The sequence below is a fragment of the Spea bombifrons genome, chromosome 4 (assembly GCF_027358695.1).
Source record: "Spea bombifrons isolate aSpeBom1 chromosome 4, aSpeBom1.2.pri, whole genome shotgun sequence".
NCBI lineage: Eukaryota > Metazoa > Chordata > Amphibia > Anura > Pelobatidae > Spea > Spea bombifrons.
The window spans coordinates 71,231,964-71,256,770 of record NC_071090.1 but is presented as its reverse complement, the minus strand read 5'-3'; the positions used below and the strand labels follow the sequence as shown (position 1 = coordinate 71,256,770).

At 40.3% G+C, this 24,807-nt stretch overlaps 1 protein-coding gene across 1 annotated transcript in view; it reads left to right on the top strand.

Annotated features, from left to right (window-relative positions):
• Positions 1 to 24,807, top strand: part of SND1 (staphylococcal nuclease and tudor domain containing 1) — a 288,682-nt gene that overhangs the window by 61,349 nt on the left and 202,526 nt on the right. Inside the window, exon 11 of the mRNA XM_053464995.1 lies at positions 13,682 to 13,771. Coding sequence (XP_053320970.1) covers positions 13,682 to 13,771 — 90 coding nt within the window. The remainder of the gene's footprint in view (positions 1 to 13,681; positions 13,772 to 24,807) is intronic.

Genomic DNA, 24,807 nt, shown 5'->3' with positions numbered 1-24,807 from the left:
TCACCATATACGTTGGTCGTAGTAAATTAAAACGAGCCCCACACTTGATAAATCCACAGCTTGACATTCACTGAAGGCTTTATACTAGATGGTCTTCTGCTTAGTTGTGCAGAAATGGTGTACGTGCAGTGTATGGCCATGCATGTCCAGAAGACAGCCATATGTACATCATTTATCGGCTGCTAGCCTTAAAGTGCCAGGGCCTGATACTCTTATCTCAAGAGGCCCTAGAATGGACCTGTACCTTATAACCCCACTGAGAAGCTTGCAATTCAATATGTTCTGAGCTATGTGTGCTTTAAAAAGTTAGTCTAACTCTGCGGGTTGTTTGAACGGCTATGCGTTATACTAAGAGTTTAACAGCTTCTGTCAAGCGCTTGTAATCTCTGCACTTACGGATGTCACTGCAAAGTACCATAAACTATGACTGTTGGTGTGAGGTCAACTGAAGGGCACAATAGGTGTTGGGAGCCGCAGCTAATTAGAACTGAGAACAGGCAAGTTCGTCACTGAAATGTGCTGTGATGTTGATCTCTCTCCTTCCTCCAAACATAACAGCTTTGTAAAATTTGGCCGTGCGCAAGGAAGCTGGCATTTGCCAAGAGTTTACGGGAAGGCTTGAACATATTGTACGTAAATTGAGGTTGCATGTTTCTAATTTAGCACTAATTGCTGGATGCGTCCTAATCAGTCAATCACTCTTGATTGAGCTTAGTACCCAAAGTGCGAACATGAACACATTCTGACATTGTAATAATAAAGCAAGTCGCAGGTTTTCTGCTCTCTGACAAGCCGGCATTGTGCAAGATGAGGGATTCTGGGAGCTACTGTTCAGATCAAATCAAATCAAATGGGAGTGAGTGCAGGAATAATTGGAAAAGTTGCACTTTAAACACGCTGACACACCTGCCTCCAGCAGGCGTATTGTTAAAGCCTAATTATTTCAGTAACCCAGTCATTGATGGATATTTGGTTCTTGCTGTAGTTTAACAATATTTCTTTCGAGGAGTGAAGCTTCTGCCTTTGTATGAAGGAATAGTCGGCTGTTTTTAGGCGTTCCACCGGTGAGAAATACCAGATGAAAAAATGTGATTGAGATCAGATTTATCACTCCATTGTCAACTTTTTTTTTTTTTGGAAGGGTCCACTCGGGGAAGGTAGTAGGGGCATACATTGTCTATTATCTTTAATTAAAACTTTTTAATCTTTCAAGATAAAAAAGTTATTAAATTGTTTTGGATGGGTCTGACGTAAACTTCCAGATCATGGCTTTGCTCCTGTAGGCGACCTGGTGCGTCACCTGTTGACATGTTGGTGAGACCCAGGATTTTATGCTGCTATAGGGATGTTTTATAGGCTCTTATTGGTTGAATAATATAATTAACTAAAAGCAGTGTTAATACAACACTGTTTGGTATCTTGTGTGGGAATTTTATCTCGACTGCCATGCGTGGCTTAACCTTTGATTTCTGAATCCTCTGTACCGTATATTGCACCTTAGCATGGTAATGCTGGAGATCCTGAAGCAGGGTGATAGTTTCGTTGACTGTGTTCTTTAGAATCTGAAGCGCTATCATTTGTTTCCAGTTTCTTTGGTGCCTAGTTGGCAGAGTGTTGAATTGTTTAGGAGATGGTTCATTTTCAGTAACCTACGAAATAGTTTGTGTTCAGCCAGTAGTCAAAGCATGTAATTGACGGTGAAGCTGGTGAATATTTTGACATGTGTACTTATGACTGATTTATATCTATAGATTCAGAATGCTGTAATGTCAATAAGGGCAAGAGGAGCAGCTCCTCCAGGTGACAAGGTGAGGGGCATGTTTGAGCTGGCCTGCAGCATTGCCCCAGTTTCCCCACCTGCTTCTAGAAGTGGATGTGACCTCTGTGCAGGACAGGGTGTCTGACCCTTCCCCAGGCTCCGTGGGCCCTGTTTACAAATTTGTATCCATATCTTGTGTATAACCTTATAGCATGCATGTTCCATTATCAGTTATGCATCTGACATTAAAAGATTTACGGGGACTGGAGAGGCTTTAATGTCTATACAATGAGATTTGTGAAAATACTTCATTCCGATGGCAGATATAATTGGTTATCTTTCAGTTTTCTTTAGAACAAGACATGTAGGGATAAACCCACAGAAAACATACATTTTATATCTAGTGTACCCTTTTTGGGCTGACTCCCGATGCTTATTGTAAGAAGAGTGCAGTTGCGAGCACAGGATAGGTTTTGGATACTGGAGAGAACAGGTTGAGAGACTTGCTATGGGAATTCTGTGCACGTTTTTATTGAAGAATACATAGACTTTGAATAATTCACCCGTTTCCACTGTGATTACTTACTCATATCCCATTTATTTATATTTAATTTTTTTGTATGTAAACACTGCAGTGCTAATTGTAACAAACAGTAAAATACATTTCCGCTTTCTTCATATTACTTGCCATCTAATCACCTGAATCATCTGATTTAGAAAGCAAAAACCTAGAGGATACCCCTAGGATTTCATATCCCTTTTAATCCCTAGGTTTTTTGTTCATTCTTTATTAAATATTTCAATAAAACAGACATTAAAAGACAAGACTTCAACTTCATGTATATAATGTAATAGAGTATACAGAAAGTCCAATGTATCCATTTGTTAAATAATCGGACTACAATCTTGTAATACTCTTCATATATATTCTCATACATACGCTATGCTTCTTGGTAGGGGGATCTTAGCTATAGCAGAGGAGGAGGTTCAAGAATGGTTACCACGGAGTTCAATATATAAAGAATCCCTAGGCCAGGGGTGTCCAAGTTTTTTCTGCAGTGGGCCACTTCATCATAATTGTATACGTGTGAGGGCCGCACTCATTTTTCACTGTGACAAAAAATATGGCCTTTAATAAAATATGCAGATTAAAATAAAGTAAATAACACAAAACCTTTACTCTTCCTCTCACTGATTTCTGGGCCTAGAAAGTTTTGCGACTACAAATTCAGGATTCCCTAGATTTATTCTAGGGATGAACTAAAATGAAAATTCTGGACCAAAACATTCAGGGTTCACTTAGCCAAAACCGAAAATGACCCCCACCTTTAAAAATAATAATAAAAACTCACATTTTTAATAAAAGTAGGTAACACACAATTGGACAAAATTAGCAATATTACTTGGCAACCAGTAAATGCTGGCAACCCAGGCAACCAGTAAATGCTGGTACCTAGGCATGATGGGACTGTGCTCGCTGTGATTGCTGTTAGCAATCACACTCCTATCATGCCAAGTCAGCCAGTACATGCTGGTACAGGGTGGCTGTAAGTGATGTGCAGACCCCATACTGCTGGCAGCATCACTACACAAGGGGGGCAGCTAGCTAGGTTTCAGCATGTACTGGCTGACTTGGCATGATAGGAGTGTGATTGCTAACAGTAGTCACAGTCCCATCATGCCTAGGTTCCAGCACTTACACATCCATCCAGTAAATACTGGAACCTAGGCATTATGGGACTGTGATTGCTGTTAGCAATCACACTCCTATCATGCCAAGTCAGCCAGTACATGCTGGTACAGGGTGGCTGTAAGTGATGTGCAGACCCCATACTGCTGGCAGCATCAATACACAAGGGGGGCAGCTGGCCAGGTTTCAGCATGTACTGGCTGACTTGGCATGACAGGAGTGTGATTGCTAACAGCAATCACAGTCCCATCATGCCTAGGTTCCAGCACTTACACATCCATGTTATCACACACACACACACACACACACACACACACACTCATTTATTCATATAATCATTCATTCACAGATTCATTCCCTCAATCACACACACTCATTCAAACACCCTCCCCACCTCCTCGATGCCGCTTACAGACTTCAGCAGGGGGTGCGGCCTCCCTCTGCCTTCTCTGCTAAAGCACAGAGGAAGTAGGATGTCACGTGAACTCCGCTTCCTCTGTGTGCAGTCCAGAAGAACCTCCCACAAGTAGCAGGGCTTGAGGTGCGGCTCGCGTAAGATCGGTTGCCCTGGCCGCATTTGGCCCACGGGCCGCATGTTGGACGCCCCTGCCCTAGGCTTTTACATTATTATATTGGGTGATAACAGTCACGATGGTATTCCTCTCTCCCACTACACAATTGTCATGGGGCAGCCTTGGGGAGTCCTGGTGTTTGTGGTTTTTCATGGTTTGGTTCAATGGGACACGCGCCCATAAGGGCGAATCTCCCAGTTTCTTCCTTTCCCCCTTGATGTGGAAACAATATTGGGGCTTTGCTGTATTTTTGGTAATTTTTTCTTCTCTTCCAGCCTACTGATGTATTGTGACACCAAAGTGATTTCAGTGTCTCCTGTTGCCTGTCCACTCGTTGTAATATGGTTTGATGCTGTTATACCTATGTACATACATCTTACTTGATGTTAGTGTGCACTTGGGATGTAACTGCCTGACTATGCGTCTCCAGTGAAATAAATTACTAAAAAAAAAATTAACAAAACTTCGTTTTGCAAAAAGGGTGATAGAGTAATCAGTAAGCAGCTGTTGGGACTACTGGTCGTCGGGACCCAGTAAAGTATGTAGTGGAGAGATCGCTTTAAATTTCTGTGTTCCCTTTGCAAATTCATGGGGGTATTCTGCAGGATCCTCAATTTACTTTAGCCCCTTTCCCACCCCCCTGCTATTTGCCATGCACTCCTGACATGTATATTTATGCTTGGTTGGTTTGGGGGTCTGGTGGTTTGAGCCATTCAGTGTGCATGTGTGGAAAGCACTCATTACTTTGAGACTGCTTGGGACATTTAACAATATAGTTTTATATAACATTATGCCAAATTATACATGTTATAGTTTGAGCCCTTATATGTGATCCTGTTTAAAGTCCTTAAATAAACTGGAGCTAGCCCTGGGCTAGACTTATAGAAGATGCCATAAGCTTTATAAGTTGCCCTAAAGAAAGTTGTTGAACATTACATTAAAATGAACCTTTAAGTTTATTTTTTTTTTGTACTTCTGGGTGTTGTACAGATATGAATCTAACAACTCAGACAAGAATATAATTTTCAGTTTCAGTTTGCTATGCACCTCTCACCTGTTTATATAGATCTTTCTCTGCTGAAAGGGGATGTCCACCACTTGAGTCTGCTCATTCTACTGTATTTGGGACAATATGGGTATCTGGCTCAGTTATTTACTACCTTTCTCTTTTGTAGTAGACGCATGACGTGATTTTCACAGCACGCTTAAGCAGTCAATTCGTTTAAGGATTTCCTGTATTTACTGATGGGTAACTATTAATGGTGATTGAGATTTGTAGACTTAATGTGTACCAGAGACATTTTCAGGAAGAGAGGAGTCCACCCAAGCTTGTATATTTGAGCCAGCTGACCACAGCTTGACAAATCCCAGGGTATATTTTGCTGTAGCGCCTAAAAGTTTAATGCCTGGTGCCTTATGTTTGTGTCGTTAATCTGACGTAACTCCTTGGCTTTTAGAATTCTCTGTAGGTCCAAAATTCCAGTCCTGCTATTGTCTGATTTAAGTAGCATTGCTCCAGTGCTCTTCTGGTTTAAACATGTTTCATTGGTTGAGTCTTGTAGCGGGGAGGTATTTTGTTGCACTTGCACTGATGAGATTAAATTGTTACCCATGTCAATGCCTTGTTGGGGACATGTCGCAGGGTTGCTTATCCTTTTGCAGTTGGTGGATAATGACAAGCGTGACAATTCAGCTCACAGCAGCACCCACTTTTAATTCTCTCTATGCAGCCGCTGCTCCCGGAAGCTCCCAGCCAGATGTGTCTGCTCTAACAGAGATGAGGTTTGACAGCTGCTGCCTAACCTCTCATTTCTCCTTCAGCCTTTTTTCCAGAGTTCTGAAACCTTATTAGATATGAGCAATTTCCTCCCCGAGGCAGCGGGCTTTAGCCCACCCTCCTGCCATAGTGACAGGCATGTGATTGTCCGGTGAGGTCTGTCACGGCTGTTAGTGACATTGTCAGCACAGTTCTCACATGTCATGATAATCATTTCCCGACAGTGTCAGCCTTTGTACAAGTTGGCTTAGAATTCATTCTTCTGCATGTCAAATGCATTGTTCTTGGATGCAAGGAATGCGGAGAACTACTTTATATTCTGCTGTTGTGGCAAGATCAAATAAAGAAGCAAATTCCTCTACCGGTTGTAATACTTGGATTGTGTTTAGTAACGCACTCTAAACTTTTATGCCTTCATATTCAACAAGCTGAGCCTTGAGAGATTCCTGACTTATTCACATGGCTTGGCTTTCTACATTCAAATTTGGCAAAATGATCCAGCTATTTCTGACTTCAAAGTTCTCATAAACTTAAGGACACAATTGTATGTTCCCTTGTCGTAGTGTCGTTATATTCGCTAACTTATGCATGAACTGGAGGAAATGTCCTTGTTTTGGTGATTGAGCGAATGATTAGTGGTTTGATAATTGTGTGGCTATGTGCATAAACGATATGTCTATTTTAAACGATGGCTGATTCTTTCTAGGCTTGTCCGAAATAAGACATTTCTTAGCCTGCTCTTTCTGAAACCGCCAACATGTAAGTGTTGGTGTTAGAGATGCTTTCAAGCAGAGCTCAGTTCCATTGTAGAAAAGCATCTTCTAAGAGAATGAACTGCAGCGTTTCAAACCCTTGAATGTCAGAGGATTGTACAGCAGGATCTGCTTTCACAAGTGTTTATTGGAAGGTGCCCTGAAGCCCTGCTGTTAATATGCTATTGCACTTTAAAGTTGTTAGTTAACTCGGCCAAACTCTTACCTGATGTGACCTGGATGACAGAGCTGTGTGTGGTAGCCGCTAAATTATATTGTATACGGCTAAGTGTAGTGACTCCTGATTTCTGTCCAGCAAGATTTACTTTGTGGGGAATGTTTTTATGATTTTAGTGCTAAAGCCGGTTCTGATCCTCCATGTTAATAGTTAAAGGCTAGTCCTCGTTTTAGCTCTGTGCTCAAACCTCTTGAGGCTGTCAGGATTTCAAGCCATGGTGCCTGCAGAACTATTGTTACCATGTAAGTTAGAACAATGGGAAAGGATTTCAAACACCTCATTTGTCTAAGCCCCCCTATACCATAGGGTTTTAGTTTGTGTACCAGAAAAACGGGAGGCTTGTTTTAGTGGCCCTTTGAGCTTTGTCAATGTTTTGTATTAAATCTGTTGGGAAGTCACATTGGGTGAATGTGGATGTAACCTTGGGATATAAAATCTGTATTAAGTGTAACTAATCGATACGACTCATCGATATACGTGCTGTACTTGGAACTGTTCACCTCTTGGGCAGCGTTTCATTGCTGGTGTAAACACGGATTCTGAATATGGATGGTTTAACCAGAGGAAGTGTTTGTTCTAATGTTCCTGATGGTTAATATAGTTTCTCATTGTGCTCGCGTTTGTGGGACAGTACTGGATGTAATGGACCATAGTACAGAAAATGGAGTCTCTTCCTTCTAATAACCCTATAATAGCTGCTGCAGCTAAAAGCTTTCAATATAGTGAATTCACTTTTTGGTGCATTTGTGGTGAAATCGTGTATATAAGAAATAGCTTTAAAAGCTGCAGCTTGCAATGGTAAATGTAGTAATCCAGTTATGGTTCAGCTGTCCGTTATAACGTCTTGTGAAACATACACATTAACCCCATATGCAGCTATTTGTCCTGGTATTACAGAGGGATCTTTAAAGAGAGACGGCTTGAATCATTAAACCGTTTGCCACTTTACGGTAATACTCTTGGCTTTTTCTGCTTGCATTGTGAAATCATTTTTTAATGGCCTGGGAAGCTTTATTTAATGGTGGCAGACAAGAACACTATTTAAGAGCCATAAGCGATGGACATGGAAGTATCTAAGGCACAGATCATTGCTTTTCAGATATAACCTGGCTCGAATATCTGCTTTTAGTATTTATGCAAAATGCCTTTTTTATGTGCAATGACTCTATTGCCTCCTGATTTTGTTTTCTTGTCCAGGCACTTTTTTGTCTCGTTTACTGAAAATTCAATTTTGTAAATGTGTATCTGTAGAGCTGCGGTGTGTAGCCTGCTCTGACGCCCTATGGTTACACCAAAAGGCTATCCGTGTATTCTGGGGTTAAGGCCTGATGAGTTAATCCACCACCCATGAAGTGCGTTTTGTAATGATGGCAGCAAAGCCCAAAATGTCTAATTTTGACAAAAATTTGTCAAAAGTGATTGTCCAGTTCCCTCATCATTTGTGAGTTAGTAGTAATTCTGTTGAGGGTAATTTATTACGCAAAATAGCCACAAATCCATGCAGTGGATGGACGGCCGATAAGAGCTGGGGTTTGCTTTCTCTGGCAGGAGACCACGGTGGCGTGGGCTTCTCCTTTCAAAGGATCATAAGGGAGGGTGGTTTAACACACAGTATTCCAAGGCTGTGTATTCAATTTTTCCCTGAGACTAGACTTTATATTTTACTTTAAAAAAAATATATATATATATATATATATATATATATATATATATATATATATATATATAATGTGGGGACAGCAAGCATCAATTTCATCTTGGACTTTTGCTAAATGAAAAACTCAAAATGCTTTTTAAAGAGGGTATAATTTAGGTACGCATTTAGGATGTCTCAACAGGCGCCAAATCTAGATGAGCTGTAGGCTCTAGACATCCAAATGCAAGGATCTGGGTACATGTAGCAATTACTAAAGGCCGTTCCATAATCTGAAAGGTACTTGTTTAGCCAGACAGAACTGATTACCTCCAATTCCTAAAAGACAATTTCATAAAACACAAACTACCAAAGCCAGATGTTGGGAAAATCACAATGTTCAGGGAATTCCTTGCTGCTCAGATGAAACCGTACTGCAAAGTCATTGGTGAAATGTTAGTGTCCAGACCGATAGAGGGCCAGATGAAGAGCACAGAGGGCCTTGTCACATATCCCCATATGACGTGCATATAGGCAGAGCCGGCCTTAGGTGTTCTGGCACCCTGTGCGGACTACTCCTGGCGCCCCCATCCCAAAAAAAGAAAGGGAAAAAAAAATCTTGTCACTATCCCCTCTCCCCCTTTATCACCATCTACCCCCTCTGCCCCTTCTCACTGCCTCCCCCCTCCCTCCCTCCCTATTTACCTTGTTGAGTACTGCGGTGGGAGCGGGTGGCGTCCGTTCTGCCGCGGTGCGCGCTTCACAGCTGAGCGTGAAACGCCGGCACCGCGACTGAGTCATGGAGAGTGAGGGGCGCCGAGCGGTTGCTGAAAACTTCACGAGGGACTGCTCGGCGCCCCTGCCCGGGACTTAAAACAAAAAAAACAACGATGTTTTAATTTAACTTTATTTAACATCCTCCATGTTAAAAAAAACTTTATTTAACATGGAGGATGTTAAATAGTTAAAAAAAACACAACAACAAAAACAGGTCGCACACCCCTAAGGCCGGACCTGCATATAGGATATAGATTAGGAAGGTGTTAACCATATGTCCGAAGCACAAACAGCTGGAAGAAATTTGCTTAGAGGACAGTCTCTCCTCTCGGCCCGTACAATATATGTGCAGCTGTCAGTCACACTGTCTGGACATTCAGGCCGATGCGGGTCCCTCGGGCAGCGTGTGTACACTGTAATTCCTACATTCTTGGTGACCCCTGACAGTGGGCTAGTTACTGAATTTCTAACGTACTGCTTTACCTTATGTTTTATATAAGGGTTTCATTAGCCCTGAAAGCTGACTTGGTAATGTTTTGCTTATTTCTGCCCTGATGCAGTTTGATTCAGCTGTTAGATTCAGAAGAGGAGGAAGCTGGAAACTCTCATCGCACACAGTAAATATAGGAATGTCTGTTTAGAAGTGATATTGGTGCATTGCCTCGTTTCACTTGTTCCATTTGAGTGTTATATTTACATAGGCGAGAATGGCTGCTGGATTAATGACTGGTACGTGGCCTATTACAGTTGAGATGTAGTTCTATCTACTTGTGAACCTTTTATTTAAAGGGCAGAAGACATATTTTTGCCATGGCGGTCAGTACTTCAATGACGTGTGCGTCCCTAACTCAGTTCTGGGTTTTTAATGGAGTCTACGTTATCTATGTGCTGTATATGTGTCACCTTAAGGTACCCTGTTCGTTTTTGTTTTTAAATGTTCCTGTGCTGTAGATTGCTTGCTGTAATTCAAGTGCCTTATATGTGAAGTCAGCAGAATAGGAGGACATGGCTTGATGATGGGTTCTGGGAGAGATTGGAGGCTACTATCTTACAGACTCTCTGTGATGTGTGTGTCGCTGTGAATATCTGTACAGCATACAAGCCGCAAGATGTCACAAGATATTGTTCTTGCTTTCATATGTATGAGGGGGTTTTCCTTCTGTGCGTCCCATCATTTAAGTAGTTTATCAAAGTCAGTCAGCAAACTGTCAGTTTAATATCTGTGTAGATTGGTGGTATCAGAACAATTCCAGAAAACAAGATCACCTCTCTACCCTGCCAGGTAACTCAAGATATTGCTGATTGGAAGCTTGCGGGCAGGTCCCTCTTCATCTAATGCATCGGCTTGTCTTAGTCTAGTCTTGTTCTCCTTGAATATACGTATTGAAAAGCGCTGCTTAAATTGTTGGGGCTATATAAATGAGATATTGCTGCTTCCTGACATGCAGCCTGGGATTATTGCAAGATTAATAGTGATGCTTAATAGTGATCTGCCTAATGACTTGTGTGTGCGCGCAGCATAATTCCTAAGGCAATATAGGATTTGGATCTTTTGGCCGGGGCTGGCCTTGGGGCGCATGCTCTCCATACCTGCTACTGGCTGCATTCATGCTCGGCCTGTGGTGTGTGGCCACATGCGTCCCACTTATCTGCTGCCGCCAAGGCTGATACTAATTCCCAGACAACCCCCCCTTCATTAACCTTCTTAATCCCTTTCTGGTGGTTTGTCTGTTCACAGCTCTCTACTAAAGGAAATAAAATATTTGCCTGCTAATACAAAACATGCACAATTATATTTAAATATGCTCTTCCTGCTTTTCTGTTTTTTTTTCTTGTAGCTTTACTGGGGTAATGCTAATCCTTCTGTGACTATTTTGTTGAAGGTCAGAAAATAAGGAAGCAAAGGAATAATATTGTAGAACCAGACACAGATTAATAAAAAGCAAAGTAGCCATGCCACTTGTGCCCTTTCCTGGCTTAGTTGGCCTTTTTGCTTCTTCCCCCAGGTGTCAGTATGAAATGCATAGCATACAGGTAATTCTTCAAGGGAGCCTCATCTATTCACTAACATGTTGTAGCAGCTGAGTGTCCACTGTATGTGGATCCTAAGGTACTTTAATGTTAGTACCAGGATTATTTGTGTTGATTTAATGGAAATTTTTACATCTCGTATGATAAATTGAGTATGGGTTGGGTGTTCAATATATTTAAACCCTTTAATCTACTAATCCACAATGAGCTATGGAGATTTAAACCCTGTAACTTTAACAGTATACTGTTAGTTATCCAGATTATACTGAAATCTTTGTTGGGCAACTGTAATTGTCTTATGTTTCGAATACCGGAAAACTGGTATACTGGAACAAGCAGTTAGAAGAGCTGACAATCTATAATGTTTCTGCTGAGTGCAACTGAAGCAGTCTTACTGATTATCGCTGTATTTCAGAGCACAGGAAAGCAAACAAAGCCAGAAACATCTGTTTGATTGCGCTCTCCCCCGATGACTTAAGAAACCCGTCTGTCTTCCAGCGCTGCGTGAACTCTGCTTAGCTTTGTTTTGCTTTGCACCACGCTCCAGCTGCAGAATTATCGCAGGCATAATTGTGTGGAATGTACATATGGCTTCACTAATCTGCCATATGAATTTGGAGCACTGCGGGTCCTTAAAGCCACTTCAGTTATTATTTTTACCATCCTGCTTTAGATAATGACAACTCAAACGTTTGTTGAGGGTATCATTGTGAAATCTAAGCCAAGCTCTATCCAGTTAAATGTCTTTGGCAAAGAAAATAACCAAAGGTAAATTTGTCTAAGCCTTATATCTACCAAATGGCCATGCTGAACTATTACTGCATCACTTACGCTACCTATAGCTTGTACTTTTTTGTTTTTCAATTGGCACGATGTTGGAGATATTTGGTATAACAGAAGTTTTTTGAGATAATTTGTTGGAAAAACATCTGTGATTAATATCCTGATTATGCCACTCGAAGACGTAGCCAGCCTGGTCCATGAACAAGATCAGTTCTCATGCCATGCACATTAGCTGTGTTTCCATAAACCTATATTAACTGCCTTTGCATATGTTTATAAGTGACTGGACATACCTGAACATGCATGCACACATCAGATACTCACCATGGTATGTTTACATCTCGGCCTGTAGGGCTGTATTACTTAAACCTGGATCCCTAACTAGACTGTCCGTTGTCGTTTATCAGCTTCCTCTAGTTATGTTGGCTTTACATAATGGACACTTCTCTAACCCTCTACACGTTCTTCCTGGAGGAACAAAGATTAGTTATTCTTGAAATGGCTGCTGTGAACCGTAAATACTTGCTATTTAGGACTAATTTTCATCCTTCGTTTATGTGAAACAGTAGACTTTTATTTGTAGTCTGTGGAAACTTCCCTTTTATGTTCTTGTTTCATTCTTTTTATATATTGTTTTGGCATCCGAGCAAACCATCAAATTGAACACTGTCAGAAAAAACCAAAATGAAATGAGATTTCTGAAGCTGACTGCTGGTTACAACTGTTGCTAGAGAATACGCTTGAGTTGCATGAAAATCCAGCCTTAACTTCCACGGGATGCCGCTTGCCTTTCCTTTGTGTTAATGGCTCCAAGCCAGCTTGTAATGCTGTCTTTCCTTGATGTAGCGCTATCATCTTGCTCTGTTTCAAATGGTTTGTGTTCTCTGAATAAAAATAAAAAATCCTGAAGGCTTTTTTTCCCTCCTGCCTTTAAAGCTGTTGCTGTTTTTATTTATTAATCATACTGGTGGCTGAAACTATTAGTGTTTAAGGGCAGAGTGACTGGAACTAGAAGATTCTGCTGTGTGCTATCTTTACGTTGAAAAGTTTCATGCTCTTGGCCAAAGTAACACTTAACAGCCTTTGATAAACATGGAAGCACTAACTGTGATGCAGAGCTATTTCTTTGGTGTTGGACTTTCAAGCATTGCTAGAGGCTGGAAATACTTGACAATGTTAAACAATTAGGGTGTCTGAGTCAGCACAAGTTTACTAAAATTCTGAATTACTTTTAGAGCGCCACCAAGCCTTTGTGTATGAGCAGTGTCACAGATCCAAACAGGAAACCTGCTTCAAACGTTCATAATAGTAAAATGCGGATAAGCATTCTGTGCAATTCTCTACCAATATGACTGTTTAAATACTATGCTATTTAGTGATACTGTTAATAGGTACTTCCATGGTATTTGTTTGTATAATACTTTATTTGTATAATTGCGCCTTTTTTTTAGTGTTTGGGAAAATCTTGGTATGAAATGCCATGGCAGCATAGGGAAGCAGGCTTCATTTTGTGTAGGAACAAGCTATTAAAAGCAAGGCTTTTTCCTTAATCTACAGGTGTAAATTCAAAATCAAACATTGCACTTTGAAATCCTTTACACTTCTTTAGCTTAAGAGAACTGCAGATATTATGTGTATGATGTACTCATTGAGTCTTATTTCTCAACAGGACAAGAACAAGAGGCTCCGCCCCCTTTATGACATTCCTTACATGTTTGAGGCTAGAGAATTTCTCCGCAAGAAACTCATTGGTAAAAAGGTAAGAACCCAGCATCAATAAGGAATGCTCCTTATGAGTTCATAATGAACAATATAAGGGACAACACCAAATATTGTGAAATATTGCATAAGAGTAGCTGTGTATTGGGCATACGTGAATAAAATTGGGTAGGTATTTCCTAATGCTTATTAGAACGAATACCTGTGTTGTATGGAAGGATTAAAGGAAATATTTTCATAAAGACCTTAAGGAAATGTTCATTGTGCTAGTGGCAGGTTAGAGGTTCTTAACCTTTAAATGATTGGCCATTTTCCCCTCTGACCATGTACCGATAGTGTACTATGTTCCCACATAAAGAAATGGGAATTTAATAACCAAGTTCTGCGTACATGATCTTAGGTTGCTGTAGCCCAGTTGAAACATTCAGATTTTATTTTATGATGGATGGTGTAGGTCTAATTTCAGACTTGTGTAACATACAGGAATGGTCTTGGCTTTAAAGCGCCAGGGACAAATGTTCTCCTATAGCTGAAATTACATCTATGCGGCTACATACTAATACACTTTTGTATGAGGAGTGTAATTGGGCATTGGGCCCACCAGGCATTTGCCCAGTGTGCCCAATTGCCAGTCTGGGCCTGCTGCCAGCTATTCCATATAGTAGTTCTGTTATACTTTGCATTTCTCCTGACTTCGGCTCGTTCCCCCTCCTCTTGGCATTGAGTGCAGTATGTTCAGGTGTAATTGGAAAGGACTGTGAGGGGAAAGAGGGAAATCACGTTTGCCGCACTCCATAAAATGAAAAATCAAGACTGTAGACCATCATTAAACAATCTTAATTGGCATGTAATTAGACATTTAAGATAATTAGCCGCTGCTTGTTAACCTTTTTAGCAAACATTGGTTCGTTGCTGTTTCCTTAATGGTTGGTGCCTAATCCGGAATTGACAGTAATGCTGAGCCTCTGCCAAAAACATGCTATGGTTTGTGGGAGGCATATCCCTGACAATACCTGCTTTTCTAATGGATTTTATGGTTGAAGCCTACACAAGATGAAGGGTCTCAAAATACTCCCCAATTACACTACTTTGAAGTTAGATGTAAATCTTTAAGGTATAGGCTCTCATAAGCACTGACAATAACATTTAAAGGTTATATGGGAAATATTCCTTCAGTAATTTTTTTTTCTTTTTTCATTTTGGCTATGTGCCATGAAATGGCAGGTGAAGATTAGCTAGTGGCTCTAAGCTTATGACTATTTTTCAGCATAGTGCAAGTCCAATTCTGATTGCTGTACTAGTCTTGCTAAAAGGACAACCTCTTTACAGTTCTTTTCACTAGCTTTAGTACGTTAAAATAACGATCAAAATAATGGGATCTAAAGAAAGCCCTTGTCCGGAAAATATAATTTGGCTACCAAAAATAAGGAAATTACAGCTAGACATAGAAATGCTAAAACAGCTATTATGTGGGGTACAACATTTCAAAAACAGTCTGATCGCAAAGGGTTAAAGCAGTTTCTCCCAATCTAGGTGCAACTAGTTGGGCTCCGAATATAATTTGTTTAGGCTTAAACTGGAGTACTTGGCTGGTTCTGTGATGGATAGTGGAATCGGGATTGTTTGGCTGATTTACCTTTCACAGGAGTCTTCGACCTACATAAAGCATAGTGAAGTTGGAGAGTTGCAGCCCCCCTTAACTACAGCAAATTGCCCTTATTGCTATTCATTCTGTAAGTCATGTGAGTTCATGTGTCACCCAGTTCTAGGAGCAGGTCCTCCTTTGTTAATGTAAGTAAATTTGTAAATGGGTTTTTTCTGAATGCACATTACTCACCTAAGGAAATATTTTCGCAGAGTTTATCTACTGGCCAATTGCTTCAGACGTGAGGCTGCATCTTTTCTGCATGCGTAAGAAATATATACCTGCCTGTAGCAGAATTTTCAGACCAGCAGCAGTGCCAGCATGATTCTAGAGTTAAGGCGGCTATCTGTTAATTGCGGTTAATGTTTGGGATCAGCAGGTTTAAACAATGTCATTTGGCTTATATCTAATACATTCAGGTGGGAGAAACGAGCATGTTTTGGTCTTTGTCTATGAATTAAAGCCTCATGATCACACCATATGGCCGTGGGTCAGCCTGCTGGCTACCTCTCCGAATGTTGACTGCTAATCAGCTGATACATGAATATTCACCAGTAGTGTTTGATCCCCTTGTTGTAGCTATTGCTGACGGAGGACAGACGCCCAGGTGGACTCGTGTGGGAGCTTTCCCCTAGCTTTCACCTGAATTTTAGTATTTCTCCATTTAGAGGTGTCGGCATTCGCTGAGCTCGGCAGAAATGGAGGCACACAGCAGTCTGCTTTTGCACGCTCTGTAGGTCACTCCATGCTCTGCTGAATGTAGGCCTTTAATAACCTGTCTTGTTCTGTCAGGTCTCCCATTACAGTTTGCTGCTGTCCTTTTCACACGGTTTGCTGCTGCCTGGATGATACTATAATGCCTTTTATACATCACCTCCTGACAGAGGAGCTGTGTGACCGCAGCCAGAGTCTGGCATTTTTACTGCCTCTAGCCACGCAGTACATCGTGCATTCATCGTGTGTGCTTATCAGGAGATGTTTGTTGGATTTGGTGCCATGTAATGAGAGGAAATCACTGGCATCAGTGGTTAGGATGCCCAGTATCCCAAAGTGTGCATTTCTTCCCCAGCCCAATACATTCAAATATTTTAACTTTGTGCAACCATATTTAATCCAGTCGATAAACTCTTACAAATTAGGCACTTGAAATTTGTTAGTTAATGCACAGCTCTTAACCCCTTAAGGACAATAGGGGTTATTACTCGTAGTATATTGTGGGACAATGGCTATTTTAACATTTTTCGGTGTTCCTGTTTAGCTGTGATTTTCTTCTTTCTCATTTCATGCTCCCACACATTATATATTGTTTTTTTCAGGACAAACAGGGCTTTCTTTAGATACCATTAATTTTATCATATCATCTAATTTACTGTAAAAAAAATGATAAAATATGGGGATTTTTTGTTAAAAAATTACTTTTTCTCACTTTTTAAACAAAAAACTTTTACTCATCTGCAAAAACGAATGAAAAAACCTGCTAAATAGATTCTACTATTTGTCCTGAGTTTAGAAATACCCAATGTTTTTATGTTTTTTTGCTTTTTTCTGCACGTTATGGGGCAATAAGTACAGGTAGCGTTTTGCTATTTCAAAACCTTTTTTTCCAAATCTGGTAATTCTTCCCCCCATGTGCCATTTCGGGTATCTTTGAAGCCGGCCAATGCAATTTACCCCATCAAGTCATATATTTTTAAAAACTAGACACCCCAAGGTATTTCACATGCTGGTAATTTAACCCTTTCCATGCACTAATTTTACCACCAGCCTTTGTGAAACTTTATGGTAGTAAATTTTTTTGTATTTTTTTCACACACGTTGTACTTCAGGTATAAATTTATCGCTCCTGGTATATGTCCCTGTCAAACAACACCCCAATATGTGTTCAGTAACATCTCCTGAGCGCGGTGATACCCCACATGCATGGGTTTGTTGGGTTATTTGGGAGGTAAAAGGCCGCCTTTGTGAGGTGTGTATTTTTTGGCCATTTAGACATCTGATCCTACTGCCCCCATGTCCCATATTTGGGACACCTTTGAACCCGGCCAATTCAATTTATCCCATCCACTCATGCATTTTTTAATACGAGACACCCTATGGGCATTTGTAATGCCAATATTTTAACTCTTTCCATGCTGGAATTTTTGTAAAGATAAAGAATTTTAGGACTTGCTTATTATTTTTTTTTTTTTTTGGTGACAGTGGGGATTTTTATGTTACCATATTATTTTTATTTTTTTAAACATTTTTTAAAAAAAATTTTTGAAAATTTTTTTAAATTTTTTTTTTTATTTTTTTTACTAATCACTCATTAGTGAGCTGGGCTCCATTGACCTTGCATGGTTGGATGCAGTACCTGCATTCAACCTGCAGGAGGAGCTCGAGAGTTCACAAGAGGGTCTGGATAGACCCTCTGAACTCAGATCTATTGTTGATGCCATCCTGTGAATGACGGCAACGTCATTTACAGGATGGCACTTGTGGTTGCTCTTCGGAGCAATCACAAGGCAATCGGGTTAGGGGGCTAGTGTTGCTGATATGCCTCGATATCGAGGCATGTCAGTAACACCATTTATGCTTAGGAAGCGATTCAGATCGCTTCCTAAGCTGTTTTAGCCGGGCGCCGCCGCGATCTTTCATGATCGGTGCGGCGGCGGCCATTTTTCTTCCGGGGAGGGCTGCCCTCCCCGGATCCACGGTCAGCCTCACTTGGGAGGCTTCCGTGGATGCTGCAAAGCCGATGCAGCTATTTAACGGCAGCCCGTACATGTACGGGCATTGTCGTTAACCCGTTGCACGGCAACCCCGTACATGTACGTGGATTGTCGTTAAGGGGTTAATTTAACATTGTATCGTATTCCTTCCGTATTGCATTCATACTGAATTGTCCAAAAAGGAAACATGTTTAAAATCACCTCTATCACAAGACTTCAAATTTAGCTGCAAATAAAATGGGTCTCTCGGTCTCTCGATGTTATTTTGTGCACAATAAATCTCCCATAACTGTAATAGTATTTATAATAGTGCAGAAAACACTCCTGCAATCTTACTGCTGACACCTCTTATCTGAATGGATGTATACCATGCCAGTATAGAAATGTCCCCCAACCCTTGATGCAGGTGTATACGCAACCATTTTTGTTTTCTGGCATTTCTATGAGCTCAATGTGATGCTACTCCATGACTATTCCTAGTAATACACAGTAATGCACTTTACCCCATTATGGTTTTTTTTTCTGCATAACCTTTTCTGCTCCTCATTCTATAGTCCTATTTCTTTGATGCATTCAAAAACTATTGGTTTGTGCCAGTGCTCTGAAGACAGGCTTGTCTTTCTGAAATCTGAATTTAAATGTTCAGTAGAGCTTTTGTTCAGCAAATCTCACTTTCTTTAAACCCTTTTTCTTCCGTGGTAGTATTCATAGCAGGTTACATTGAAACCTGCAGGGGAAATAAGATGTTAGCGGGCTGGCTGTACAGCCTTTGCCATGGCCTAAGTAGCATGTGATCGGCCTCAGAGGTTTTGCTTTGTTGGAGATGAGCAGCAAGTTGCATTCATGTCATGGGCGGAAGTGTCCTTATCTGATTCCACAGAGACGTTTCAAGCCTAGGCAGCCGTTCCCTCTTGCACAGTGTGTTTGACATATAAAGCAAGTAGCAAATTTGTCTTCCAGTCAACAGCAAAGACAGTTTTTCTCTTAAGCACATTACAGGCAATAAAATAACATTATGTGAGTCACTGTGTGCCTTCTTAGGGGGATATGATCAGACGTGTTCTAATACAAGGCTGAAAATAATTTTAACCTCCGCTCCGCAAGAAGTCTCTGCTTGGCTGCACACTACATCACTGTTCCAGGCATTGGCTAACACCTTCTGCCATTGCTCTGTTAAAATTATAGCAGAAAGTGACTCTACGACATTGTAATTAGTAATATTTGATTGTTAATTAACAATATATTGTATAATGCAACATGCTGGGTTTTTTCTAAGGTTAGTCCAGTATTTTCCCCACTGTTGCCACCTTCACAAACATACATTGTGACCATCTGCAGCCTGCATACAGACTTAGATTAACCTGGAATTTAATTCATCACTCTGTAGTGCATGACTGCTCTTTACTTTTTAATAGTCAATGGTAAAATTACATCCATGGGTTGTTGGTCATGCTTGGGACAGGCATGAGGCCATCCTCAATATAACATCAAGGACCAAAAGTTTTAGATTTTAAGATGAGTAGAAAAACAAGAAGACTTGACAGGTCCAGTCGTGCTTACAGCTGACAAATTTTATTTCTGATGCTTCTAATCCCCCCCTCTTCATATGCATTTCAATGTAAGGTTTCATTGTATCTCTTTACGTTTGTCTCTTGTACCCAGAGCATACTAGAGTGTAGACATGCTCTACGTGTGTGTATTATATATATATATATATATATTATATTTTTATATATATTTATATAATTATCATGAGGAACGGTAGGGTATTGATCAGCCCTCTGGTGTTTTAAGAGTTAGCCTGTGGAAGCTCCATTTAGAGGTCTCGACTGTTAATATATGTGGAAGCAATTACAAGGGCATCCAACTCATAATGAGTAGAAATTAAATGGACACCCATACTAATTATAGTTATATGTACATGCACATGTATATCTGGCTTGTGATACTCTAAATTGTCATGTGTAATTTGATAGGTAATAGATTTTGTTGACTAAATCACTGTCCAATTTCTTTATAGGCTTGTTCTTGTTATGCTTTGTTGATGGCATTGATCGTAGTCAATGTATAGCTCACTGGCAGCAGTTTAAGCAGATGATCTATTGGTTTTATGTTTGGCCAGGAGCAGTTTTGGCACCACATCCATCTAATAAAAAAGTATCCATGTGTGTTGAAGTACTTTGCTGCGTTGTAGTACTGACTCACGGTCAATTATGTTTTGGGCAGATGACCGGATATGCCTATTACGAAGTGGGACAAAAATCTCTTCAGCCCTTTTCTTTTAACTTTCTGATAACTAAATTAAGGATGTTATCGTTCAACTAGTTTGGCACATTTAGCTCGTAGATGCCGCATTTTTGTGAATTCTCATTCTGCTCATAGATATACCTGCCTTGCTACTTCTCTTATCTGGATTAATTTGGTGAATACAAGTGCATAGAGCACTTTAATAATCAGACTTTTCCTCAAGGTCAGGGATGATGTAAAATGACACAAGTTGATGGGAAGTTACTTGTTGAAGCCTTTAAACCGATCATTCTGCAGATCGATCTGTATGACTATTTATTTTCGTGTGCCAATACTCTTTGGTCTCTGTAAGCTGTTGGTGCTAAAACAAGTAGCTTAAACTGATCAGCTGCCGGTGATCATATACTTTCTGCTGTCACTCTGGGCTACTGCAATTCCTGTTAAAGTACCAGACTAGGAATGCTGTGGTCAGTTGTCTTCAAGTGCTGATATATTCAGTTGAGCTCTTCCTCGTTGTGTTAAATTTATGGTGCCATTAGATTCCATATAACTACAAAAGGACTGTTAAACAAAAAACATACAAAAATCACATTACCACTTTAGGACTTTTACTGAAGGAGAAGATGGCCCTTACAGTGTACAAGGAGGTTCCTCCTAAGAGCTGTTTTGTGGAAGTGTCTTCTAATTGTTTAACTCTTCCAAACATTAAAAAAACTGGATGGTTAATACTTACACCTACACAGAACGAGCATTATCTTTAGTTCATTTGTTTTGAGGGTTGAGAATTATGCTTAAGAATTCATCGATGACAATAAGTCTTTCTGCTCTCCCACCTTTCTGTGTGAAACACATATTATAAAATAATGCTACAAATATCTACGTTCAAGCTTTATTAAGCAAACTATGTATAAGCTGTTCTTATTGCAGTTCTCAGCATTACAGTTCCATATTCTAATTGCATACACATCCAGCTTATACACAGATCATATAAAATATATGTGCTGAGAAGATTGGTTGATGGCTTGGCGATTTGTGCTTTCATATTGTAAACCGCTCTAAAGCTTTATTTAACATTAGAACTTGATCTAAGTGGCAGAAAATAGAATGTATCACCTTTAATACCAACATAATCAATATGGCTCTGACATTCTGAAGCCCCAGTCTCTTCCATTTCGCTGCACCCATTATTGCTAAACTGATTACTCATTTAATTAACTCCATTTCGTCCAATGGAATATTCCTGGAAAGCTGCCAGCGTCATCCATATCCAGAGAGTGTCGACATAGGAATTGAAAATGTGTTTACTTCCAATTAAACAACTTGTGTTATAATGCAGATTTTCTTAGCAAGGTCCATTCTGGTTCCCATCTAATGTTTCTCCTCTGAAAGATAACACGGGCTGCACAGAAGTGCAAGTACTGTTAACTGGTGTAATTCTTCTTCATTTAGCCAGGGCTATTGACATGGCAGACAATAGTATTTAGCAAGCAGATAGCTGTAAATGTGCTCAACTGCTTTAATTCTGAAATGAACAGGAATAGATCGGGTATTAGGAATTTATCTTCTGTACCTGCTTCTTAAGGCCTGTTTCACCATGTTGCTGTCTGCTATGATAGCGGCTCACTGTCTCATCTGTGTACATGTGTGTTGGCTTTTTCAGTAGGAAATGCTAGTATTCTTGATTCAGGATGGTTAAACCACGATGGGGAGGCCTTTGCAGTAATAGATTTTACCCCATTCCTCAGTGCTGCGCACATACTGTCTTTTGGCTACTTACCCCTTGGTACATTTATTACCTTAAAGGTTTCCATTTTTAAAATGTCAAACTCTAAAGAAAAGCAAATACAATGCTAGTGTAACAATGTCTATCTTAAATGTTAAATGTAACTCCCAGTCCTAATGGGTGTGTGAGGTGTATTTTGTATGCCTCCAGTTTGATAAATATGAAGAGGTTACTTAACCTTTCGAGCACCACAGTGGGTACACTGTTGCCATTTGGCACATTTCTCAAACTGTAGGCTTCCTTTAGTCCACGAGCCTTTAGCATATGCAGTACTTGAGCTGTCCTTAGAAACAGAACACTTGAGTAAATATCCAAACAGGAAGGTATTTCAGGCGGGTTGGCTTGAAAGTGCTGCCAATGTAGTGTTTCTCCATTAGGCAAGCTTGAACTGGCTGACCTGCTTTCATGTTGCAGTAGTTTCCTTGCGTTCCCCTTCATCCTGATGCTCTGAAATGACCTGTGAGATTCTTGTTGGTACGCTGCTTCTTAAATAACAAAATGGTGGCTGAAGTGACTAGTGGACTCTGCTGCTTTAACAAGGCACACAAGGAAATATATCCAGGTATTTTCCTTAATTACAGGCAATTTAAAAGGATGTGTTATTGAAACAATTCATTTCCGACTTTCCCCTTAATAAATGCTAACTAAAGCCCCGCAAAGTACATTACCATACAATTTGTCATCTTTTTGTTGAGCTTCGTCCTAATCGCTTGGAAACTAAATAAAAAGCCCTTTGGGCACCTCCTCTTAAAGAAAATGGCACATATTACGCCCAAGTTAACAATAAAAATAGTATATTTACTACCATCAAACAGCACGTCAGTATGCTGTGAATTGAAGGCTAACTAAGATCAGTATGATCAGCATGAAGATTCCACAGGATTTATGAGGCTAATTAACTTTTTGATACAAATTTGGTATTAGGCTGCGGCTCTGCCAGACTTGGGCCTTAATGTATTTTGGTACAACACTGGATTCTGTTCCAAAATGGCATTTTTCCTGTTTTCATAAAGAATGTTGCATACAATGAAAAGGAAATTCCTCACAAATTCTTACACTTAACATGCTGATGAGGATATTTATCAAGCAGCACTAGTTTTACAACCAGTGCCCCAGCTCATAAATGTGTCCTTCATGCACAGTTCAAAAGCAGCCTGGCCAAACAAAATGGCGATGCAATAAAATGACAAATGCATCTGTCAATAGATAATATATCCAAATGCAGTGAAGCCTGCTTATAGTTCCATGCTAGCAACAGTGCCTTCAACATCACCCAACAAGATCAACCCTGGGTCTCTTCCTTGAGCAAGAAGCTTGGGTTGTTGCAATATATTGATAGCCATTTTTCCCTGTAGTATTAATTTTTTTTTTGCTTGAAGCAGTCTGACTGCTTTGCTTGATATGACAGCTAGGGTAGAGGTCCTAATAGTATGGCAGGGTGGGTCAATAACCCATTACTGCATGAATATCAGGTCTTAAGTCATGGGCCAATTATGCACATTTTAATGGGGACTCTAAGATATCCATGTAGGGTACCGTAATTTAATTGCCCAGACTAATGAAGTATGATGACCTATTACTGCACTGGCCATAATCTACCGTGTAAGCTTTTTCTTTTGTCAATATCGCCTCTGGTCCTTTTTGTATAAAACACACTGGATTAATGCTTGTTTGCACACTGCATGCCTTCAGTCAGTTGTGAAAGATTTCCAGCCCCTTTCACACGTCGGCAGAACAGTTTTTCAATGCAGTCATATTTCCAGAATTCAATGAGTTCTTGGCTTCTCAGCTGAGCAAAGGAAATTTTGCATTTCGCCCCTGCCTATGAATATCCATTTCCTATTCTAATGCTGGAGCAATGTTGATAGCATTTTCTGTCCCTTTAAGTCATGACTTTACCGCTAGTGAGATCGCCTCTGCTCAAATGCCTCAGTGTAACATTCTGTCAAGAACACGGCGTGTGAGAACAGGGATAGGTTCGAGCAGATAACAGCGAGATTAAAGGGATATGATCTGTTCGATAATGCCAAAGGACACATTTCAAAGCTTTTGATGGAGGGACTGCATTCCGGATCACTCCCAATTTGAATTTGAAACATATATTTGAGCTAACAGCGCAGGGTTTCTGTTGAAACAATGACCTACTGAGCACTTTCCTAATTTCAAGAGTCATGCCTACAGCATTTTGAGCCTCTTTCCTGTATTTACTTTTGTGCTGTATGTGCGAGCTGCCATCTTGCTACTTCAGCCTGAACACAAACCACATTTATAAAGAAGCTGGACGGTGCTAGCAAATATATTATATACCGTCACCCAAACAATCGCGGGTGGAGTCCTACCTGGGCTGATGGTTAACTTCCAGCACAGTCTGCGTTAGGCGTCACAGGGCATGAGTGAAAATTTAATAGTGTACAGCGCTACAATGTGACAAACACCACTGTGAAAATTGAAAAATTATACTAACCCCTTGGGGAAAAACATGTATAAATTCATATCAAAATAGGGAAAAAAGCAACATATCCTTAGTTAAGCGTAAAGCATAAAAACCAGGAAGTAGTCTTATACTTGTGAGTGAAAATTTGCATGAGAAATCTTGGCCTACAACAAAAATATATTTAATTTGCCTTGAATTGAAAACCTAATCCTCCCTAATCTAATCCCCCCCAACTAACCCCACCACACTACATAAC